Source organism: Parasteatoda tepidariorum, chromosome 1, assembly GCF_043381705.1.
Source record: "Parasteatoda tepidariorum isolate YZ-2023 chromosome 1, CAS_Ptep_4.0, whole genome shotgun sequence".
NCBI classification, from domain to species: Eukaryota; Metazoa; Arthropoda; class Arachnida; order Araneae; family Theridiidae; genus Parasteatoda; species Parasteatoda tepidariorum.
In genome coordinates this window covers 26,051,193-26,061,157 of record NC_092204.1, presented here as the reverse complement: position 1 = coordinate 26,061,157, position 9,965 = coordinate 26,051,193, and the positions used below count along the sequence as shown (strand labels likewise).

Here is a 9,965-nt window from a genome sequence, read left to right as displayed (position 1 = left end):
AAAAAAAAAAAAAAAAAATAAAAAAAAAAAAAAAAAAATCAAACTAAAACCTTTTTTAATGGGTCATTGAAAAAGAAATAAATTTTCAGTATCATGAATTATATGTTTGTGTGAAATATTCTTAAGATAATAAATGAATACACCAAAATTAAAATGAAAGTAAATTTATTTACACTAAGTAAAGTGGGCAATTTATATTACAATTAATCTTCATCATCGCTCTCTTCAATATTTACCGTTTTCTTCTTTCCATCTTTACGATCAAAATAATCCTGAAAGAGATAGTAGAGAAACATTATAATTCTGTTTAAATTGCACAATTTTGTTAAAAAATTAACCGTTTTTATTGAGCAAAGCTACCTTCCATTAAATCTAAAGAATAATTATAATCTTGATAGATTGTTGATTTCTTATTAATAAATTATTATCTTTTTAGAAAAATGTATAAATTAATTAAAAGTCAGAATTTTTTAATAATATGGACATTTAGCAGAAATTAAAAAGAGGGGGCAATTTTGTTCTTTTCTGGTCCTTATAGTACAGTAAACCTCCAATACTAATTTTGAAAGTTGTAACTTAAATTATATACATAACAATAATATATTTTTATAAACCCAATAACACCTCAGAGCAAAAGGTAAAAAAAACTGAAATGGGTACAACAAACCTTGGCCCTCCAAGGGCTATTGAGCCACCGATTTTAGTTTACTTTAGTTACTGTGGGTAATTAATGTTTTAGCATCTGACTATTCAGAAAAAAGCACAGTGGCTCAGGAAATAGAAAGCTCGCCTCGCAATGATTTGACCAAGGTTTGAATCCCAGCAATGGCTGCTTGATACGAATTCTGTACTTGGCTCGCACCGACCATAGTGTTGACATAAATTAGTCCAAGTGGTAAGCAGATCATGAGTTAGAGTCTCTTTCTGCCGTGTTAACCGTGAGAGGTTTTCGTTATTTTTCTCTGAATATAACGCAAATGTAGGTTAGTTCCATCAAAAAATCCTCCACGAAGGCTACTTTCTCCCGATGCTTTATTTAGGAGTTTCCTTGTCTTCTAGATTGGATTCAAAATTACAAGGCTATAGAGTTGAACATAGACAGTTGTAAACTCAAAATTGGCCAGACTCAAAATCTGACATCGCCAGAGAAGACATTTTCGGAAGAACGGCGAGGGAAAACAGCAGCCACTTTCAACTACTGTTTACTCGCAATACTGCGCATATTAAGTAAGCAAAAACTGCTCATTTCCCTAACCGTCAAAGGGTTAAGACACAAAAACATACTTTCTATGAATAAACATAATATAATCTGGAAAATATGGTTCCAATAGTTTGGTTGAGAAAGAGCTCCTAAGTTTGGATCCCGTAATGTTAATTTTACTTTTTGGGTCTTTCGCTGTACCCAAAGAACTTTTTAAGCAAATCAAAGAATTTCGCACAAAATTATTAAATTCTTTTATCCAAAAATAATTTCATGTGAAAAAATAACTTATAGTAAATATTTATGATTTTATTCAATAATGGTCAAAAAAGTTTAGAATTGTAAGCCATACAAATTTTGAGAGATGGAATTTCAGTCAGATATTTAAAATCTGATTTCTCAGGAACTATTCGACCATTTTTGATCAAATTTTGTATTTAGCCATGTAAAATTACATTCTTTAAAATGATGCTAAAAATTGTATTCTTTACAATTCAAACTTTTGTTGTTCATTATTAAATAAAATAATGAATATTTATTAAAAGTTATTTTTTGCACGGAATTATCTTAGTATAAACGAATTGCGCAATTCTGCATAAATTTTTTTTCAAGTAGCTTAAAAAGTTCTGGAGATATAGCGAAATGCTCAAAAAGTTAAATTAACATTAAGGGGTCTAAACTAGGCGTACTCTCCTGGTCAAATTATTGCAGCTGCCCCCTTCATTTTTGGGGTCAGAAATCCGAATCCTTCGGGGAAAAAAAGGTAGGTTTATTCAGAGAAAGTACATTTTTGTGTCTGATTTTGTAACTTAAAATATCGTCTGCACTAATTAATTAGCATATTTAAGGTCACCACCTTGAACTATTAAGATTGAGCCCCATAATGTGGAGATTCAATCAAAATTTATTTAGGGTGGTCCGTTTATTTTTTTGTGTTTCGTTAATCGTAGAATTTTAATACACAAGAGCCACACTGCACCCATAAATCATAGGACCTGTATTTACTTGAAGACAAATTGTCTTTCTCCAAAGGGATTTATAATTTTTTGTGTTTGATATTTTTTGCATTGATATTTGCTAATGTATAATGTGTTTCGGTTCTTATCAAAAAGAATCTTTTGAAGCAGGTATATTCACAAAACAAAATTTCAAAAATAAATATAAATTTAAAAATAAAAAAAAAATAAAAAAATGCTGAGAAAATAATTGAAATGCACATTACAAAATATTTACCTGCTCCTTTTTAAAATAGTACTGATTTTTTTATTTTCCTGCAATCAATAACAATAATTAATTCGATTTAGTTTTCAGTATCTTTCATTAAAAATAGTTTACTTTATGTACTTCATTTATTTTTTCATTCATGTTCCAAAGATGTATGATTTCTTCCAAAAAATAAATAAATAAATAAAAGCTTGGAGGAACTAACTGTAGTAACAAAGTTGCAAATAAGCAAATTTGCAACCATTTCAAATGGAAAAGAAAACATATAAGTTCAAAACATTTTATTTCCAAAGAGCAGGAAATGCAATAACTAACCAGATCACTCTCATCATCTTCCTCATTCTCCTTAGCTTGTTCCAATCTTTTCTCTCTTTCTTCATCGTCTGATGCTTCATCAGAAGAATATATATTAGGCCTGTCTGTAAAATACAAGTTTTACCTATCAAACAAATCCTGTTATAGTTAAACCCCATTAAAGTGATCTACCTATGAATAAGTCAACTATCAAAGGTGGTAGAACACTATATCCAAATTCTTTGTAAATTTATTTTTTAACATATGAAAATAGCATTGTTGTAAATAGTGATTACGGTAAAATTATTAACTGATTAAAGAGATAATAACTCAAATATCAATGAGAAAAATTATTAACTGATTAAAGAGATAATAACTCAAATATCAATGAGAAAAATAATTAGTTAATTTTTAGAATCTATGGAAGAAATTAGTGATTTTGGACTGACAATTCGACTACTACAATACTACAATTCGATTTTAAGTAATTCACGAATTTTGGCATCAACAATTAGCAAAGAATCCAGTATTTTCAGTTCTTATTTTCAACTGCACAAAATATTCCGAACATTTCACTTCTTAGATAAAAGTTACCAAAATTTTACGTTCTCCTTTAACATGGGAGGGGAGAGTAAGAAGATATATTGCTTAACTTGTTCACCCTAGTTTATAAGCAAAAGAGCAACTCCTGTAAGAGTAAGATTTCACAATGTAAGATATTGCTTTCATTTGCCTTTGCAACTCCTGCAAATTTAAAGTTAGAGAAATTAAGAAGAAAAAACTTAGTAAAAGGAAATTAAGAGTCCACTATAAACCAGGAGTGATTGGTGATTGGGACACAAAGTGAAAAACCGGAAAATTTTACATGCAAGATATCACTTTATATACCAAACATGTTTCGTACTTAACATAATATTTTGAAATAAGATTTATAATTAAATTACCTACCAACGAAGAATATCACACCTTTATAGTAATTAATTAAGGAAAAATCTTAGTTTTCACAAAAATTGCAATATTGTATTTTGAAATAGCGTGAATATGAATCACAGTATTGGATTTTTAAATTGCGCGAATATGAAAAGGGATATTGGTTCTTAAAAGCACATGATTACGATATTGCTTTCATTTGCATTTGCAACTCCTGCAAATTTAAAGTTAGAGAAATTAAGAAAAAAAACTGAGTAAAGAAATTAAGAGTCCACTATAAACTAGGGGTGATTGTGACACAAAGTGAAAAACTGGAAGATTTTACATGCAAGATATCACTTTATATACCAAACATGCTCCATATTTAACATAATTTTTCGAAATAAGATTTATAACTAAATTACCTACCAACGGAGAATATCACACCTTTATAGTAATTAATTAAGGAAAAATCTTAGTTCTTACAGGAATCGAAATATAGCATTTTGAAATAGCGTGAATATGAATCACGATATTGGATTTTAATATCGCATGAATATGAACCATGATATTGGATTTTAAAATCGAGAGAATATGAATCAAGATATTGGATTTTCAAATTGCGTTAATATGAAAAGAGATATTGGTTTTCAAAAGCACATGATTACGAGTTCCGATGCATAATTTTTAGATTGCGTGATAGGAATGGCAATGCTTAGCTTTTAAATCATGTATAAATATGAAAATTGATGTTTGATATAGCAGTGTTGTGTTTTTAAGTGATGGCGGCTAATTTTTACAAAAAGGACAAGGAAGGCAAGCTGCTCTTCCAAAAACGCTTAGAAAAACACTGCAATGTACTAAATACACAAAACATCTAACAAAGAGGAAAATTCGAGAGCAAAACTTTGCACAGGTCCTCTAATTCATAGTTTTAAGGAAAAATGTCTGGAAAAAAAACAAGTCCTGATATTAGACAAAAGAAATCTGATACTCAAACCCGAGAGTTGGTAGATCTACACACTTTTTTCCTATTGAATAACATGGGGAAAGCCAAGAGCCTTCTCCATGTTATTGGAAAAAGCCAGTATTAATACTCAAAGGGTTAAAAGCGTAAAATTACTATTTCTCAAAAAAAATAGTTTTGTATAACTCCATATGCGGCCCAAGCAGCTAAGAAGGAAATAACTGGTACCTTTGGATGCTGCAGCCCCTTTTTTATATTTGTTTTTAATAGCAGACAGTGAAATGGCTCCATCATCGTCGTCGTCATAGCGATCAGGCTCCAGATAAGAACGGCTGAGACCACTGGAATGAGACTTATCTTTTATTCTCCTTTGCTTACTCTCACGGCGAATGGATGCCCTCAGTTTGTCTTCTTCTTGCTGAAAGAAAAATATAGTACAATTAAAATAAACCAATAATACTGATTGTCTTAATTAAAATATAGGAATGTAAACATCTTCAGGACTGTGATCATATATATATCCATTCACAGCCCACGCTATCATATATGAGATTATAGTCTTTCTAACCCTAACAATCTATGATGAGTTCAACTGTTTTGAGAGGGTTAAGTATGTGAAATTCTGCACTCTGGGATGTAGTTTATATCTGGACAGAGACAGAAAAGGATGAATGGCTGATTGATATATGTGGCTGTAGACTTGTTTTTGCAGTTTGGGGTTAACTAAATAGTATTTTGTATGTTGTGGGTCAGTTTTGCAATTGCTTTTTTTTAAAAATATAGTGAATATTTTATTACAGAATATTCAGGTACTGCATATCAATGATAATAAACAATAAATTTCAATGTATTTAATTGCAGTAAGGATTTTATATCAATTAATTTGTTTTTAATCCATCCGAGACCACTATATGAAAATTTATTTAACACATTCGCTGCCACTAAAAATGATATTTCCATCCTCAGAAGCAGGATTACAAAACAGGGTTTTAATGGTTTAAATGTTCCTTATATTTTACCAGTAAAACCAGAAAAATGAAGAAACATATTATTTTCCTGTTTAGAGAGCGTTTTTTCCCCCGACACTCTGGAGTGTCAGTGGCACACAGACTCAACCTGTCTTCGTGAGTGCCACTGATGCTCCAGCGTGTCTGATCAATATTCTCAGAAATTACTGGCATATTGCACAAAATAGCAGCTTGAAAGGAATAGAAAGGAATACCATTCAAGTTTATGTAGTATCATTTATGAAGCAATACTGAAAATATTTACAAATAATAAGCACAATATACGGATATTGGCAGTCATGAACACAAAAAAATTAAAACAAAAGTTTTGAAAACCAACCACAAAAAATAGTGCTTCACTAATGTGCCGAAACAACATCTCCGTTTAATTCCCAAAGCCACACTAAACACAGAACATATAACTTATCATAGTCGATAGACGTGCTAGTGTGTCGTCGGCATACCAGGAGGTGCAGCTCTGATGCGCTAGTGCGTCGGTGGCAGCGAACGTGTTAACCATTTTTAACCACTGAATTTTCATTACTGGTGAGAACCTTAAAAATGATAATGAACTAACCTTAATCATTTCCCAACGATGAGCTTCAGGATCTTTTCCAACGATGGGCACCACTCTGATTTTCTGAGTCTTTTGATTTCTGTCAGCAAGGGAGAGGGTCATCTTACGATGAGTGAAACTGTCAGTAGAATGAGGTCTGAAAATAACAAAAGGCTGCGTGTCAGTAATGGACACTATAATATTTTAAATAAATAAACTAATTTTAACACACAACAAAAATATATGCAAGGTGGTTCAAAACTATATGTCAAAAAAGTAAAAGCAGGTAGGGAGGCTAAAATAAGCATATTTCATAAAGAAAGTGGTAGATTTAAAATTTGATTTCTCAAAATTTATTTGACCGATTTTGTTGAAATTTTTTATTTTGTGTTAGATTTCCGAGATATAGCAAAATATGAAAAAAGGAAAATTAATATTAAAGAATTTAAACTCCCAACACTCCCGACCAAACTATTGGGACCATATTTTCCTGATTGCAGCTACTCCCCCCACCCCATATTTGAAGAGTTAAGCATCCAAACTGGTCAGGAAAAAAGGTATGTTTATTCTGAGAAAGTACTTTTTTACATTTCAATTGTAACTTAAAATAGAATTGTAACCTAAAATATTGTCTGCAGTAATTAATGAGCATATTTGAAGCACTAAGTTTGAGTTCTGGTATACCTTACAAATTGAAATTCTTCTACAATAATTAATTAAAATAATAAATAATTATCAAAAATTGAATTATCTTTTTTTCTAATGAAAATCCGATCATTAGATAAAAAGTTATTTAAGATGTTCCGTTTCTTTTTTCTTCTTTTTTATTTTGCCAATTGTACACCACACGTCTTGATCTTTTTTAGATACTACTCTTGAGAATGTATTTTTAGAAATATATACCTTGTGGTTCATTGCCAGCACAAATATATTTTGATAGCCGAAGTCTAAGAAAATAGTCTTATTTAAAAGATTTTTTAATGACCTTTGAAACAAAAGTCTACTGAAAGTATTTATGTCTTAATAGTGTGGAAGTCAAAGCTATTTTTCACTCAGTTCACAAAAAGTATAAACATTTTTTAAATAGATGTCTTACTTCAAATTCCAGAGGACCTTCTGTTTAAGACTGCCAAGACTTGGAGAAAAAAATTTTCCCCACAAAAATAAAAAAGCATATGTCAAATAGTTTTACATTAAGAGTATATTCATTACTTCAAAAAAAAATTTTGAGTATCCAACACAGTCTGATTTTTTTTAAAAAAAAGCTACAAAGCATGAATTTTGCCTTGCTAAGCCAGTAATTATGTAAAATGATTGTCAATTCTCGATAATTGAACTAGTTTTACACTGAATAAGATTATTCAGTGAGACATGAGTTGAAGATCTCTACCTTATTACAATTAAAGTTTTGTTTAATTAATAAGTAGGTTCATGATGTTTAATTAAATGTAAATTATAGAACTCAACAAACATACAGTACTATCTAACTTGATGATGTTTCAAATTTCTGCCTAAAAAAATATCTGACCTGAATGTTAGCTTTGTCCGGAAGACAGCTTGCCCTTGTAAACCAGTTCCTTGACGTATAAAAATATGATTATGGTCTCCAGACATCAAGGTCTGTTTATAAATATCAAATATTTCAGAACCTAAATGTAGTGACAAACTGAAAAAAAAATATGACAAATTATTACTTTTTTAAAAAAAAATTTGCATAAAGTAAATTATTTATCCAATTTAAATCATAAAATAAAAAATTTCACTGTTTAAAAGAAATAATTATAATAAAGCAACTATTTAAAACACAACAATAAATAATTACACATAGTACATTTATTATTTAACCTATCATTTGAGTAATAAACTTTTGTTCAACTTGTTTCACAATGAGGACTTTTTTTCTTCATAGTTATATCAATACACCACAACTAATAACTCAACACACCTCAACTAACTTTCACGAAGAAAAATATTGTCATGCCCATAGCAGTAGCATTTTAATGGTGAAATATTTTGCCATAATCAGTTAGCATGTTCAATGCAATAAACTAAAATCTATTTCCGTTTTAATTTTCTTTTTTAAAAAATATAGTCTAACTATTTTATTTCATTAATGACTATCCATCATAATGCCAATACATTACATCAAATGTTTCAGAGCCTGGAATGATTTAGTTTAGATTGAGGAAAGTTAATATATACCTGCCATCAGACCACTTGATGATTCTAGCATTACTTTCGGGTGTCATATTTCCATCATCATCGTACGCCTTCCGCCACCTGATAGTGTTTTCCACCTATTTCACAATAACAACATAATTTATTATGAATGCAGTGTTTTCTTTATGCATTTTTTGAAAGGCGCCCCACCCTGCTTGCCATTTATGCCGATTTGATCGTGGATTCACAAGTTTTTCTTAATAACTTTTTCAGCAGTTATGCCTTTAGATTTCTAAATAATTAAAAAAATTCTAATGTCTTTAAAGCAAAACTATTATGACTCATGAATTTTGAAAAGAGAGGCGATTTATAACATTTCAATTTTCACCAATGTTATAGATTTCTATATGTTTTTTTTTAAAACTAATATATTTAATTGGATATTATTAAGCGAATGAATTTAGAACTGTGCAATTGAAAAACAGCTTCCTGACGTGTGCATTTGATTTGTGCAGATTTTGTTGTGGATTCACATGTTTTTTTAATATATTTTCCTGTAGTTATACCCATGGATTTCTAAATAATTTTAAATTACAATATAATTTTATACTAACATTTATAACACTAATACTATACTAATATTTATAAAAACAAAACTATTATGACTCATGAATTTCAAATCACGTAACGCAAAACCAGAAATTAGAGGAATACATGACGGAACAAAGACAAGGAAAAATAGGATTTTTTCTTTAAATTTGTTTTAAACACAAGCGAAAACAAGGAGAAGGAGTTATCGTTAGTGGCTAATCCTCAGACCGAATTTTTTTCTCCAAATATTAAAATAGGAAAAAATGTGAGATCGTAGTTTAAAAGTTAAAAGTATAGTCTCAAAATTTATTGGCTGCCAATGGCAACCAGGCGACAGTATTTCACGAGAAGCTCATATGTTTTTTATTGTCTAAAATTTTATTTTCAAAAGAGCAGACACGTGTATGTGCATATCTATAAACCTATACTTTCCTTATAAACTTGTATATTCAGGCAAAGAATAAACTAAACTGGAAAAAAAAATGTTTGGAAAAAAAATCTGCAGATTTTTAGTCAAAACTAGTTTTTAAATTGAAATACTCACATCTTAATCAGGTAAGATCTAGTAATTGTATACATCAGTGCCGTAACTTCACCCTTAGGGGCCCTGGGGCTCAAATTTTTGCCGGGGCCCTTTTCTAAAACTTTGTGTACTCTATCTCTAATCGTCATTTTAGCTACTTATGTATCATGTTGATTAATATATTTATGAAAATAAGTCACTTGTTCACATAGAAATGGGATTACAAAATATTGCAAGTTGTAAATTTAACACTAGAATGTAAAATGTTATATTTAAAAAAATTAATTTTTAATTACAAAACACAAATAAGACATCTAAAAATAATTACAAAACACATACTAAATACAGATTTTAAATGTATTTAATGCTTCTAGTTTGGTAGATAGATTTTTACACTTAAGTTTGTTGATTATACATCAGTTTGCATTAAAATAAATGTCTAGAATAAAGATTTCATATTTAAAATTTTAGATTAGTTTCAGTTTTTGAAAAATATTTAAAGTAAATTGTAAAATAGATTTCATAGTAATAAA

At 29.7% G+C, this 9,965-nt stretch overlaps 1 protein-coding gene across 1 annotated transcript in view; it reads right to left on the bottom strand.

Annotated features, from left to right (window-relative positions):
- Positions 1-148: 148 nt before the first annotated feature.
- LOC107438397 (RNA polymerase-associated protein LEO1) overlaps positions 149-9,965 on the bottom strand; it is a gene marked incomplete in the record, with an annotated part of 27,645 nt that continues 17,828 nt past the window's right edge. The window contains 6 exon segments of the mRNA XM_043052941.2: positions 149-272; positions 2,741-2,844; positions 4,824-5,013; positions 6,180-6,315; positions 7,687-7,824; positions 8,361-8,455. Coding sequence (XP_042908875.1) covers positions 204-272; positions 2,741-2,844; positions 4,824-5,013; positions 6,180-6,315; positions 7,687-7,824; positions 8,361-8,455 — 732 coding nt within the window.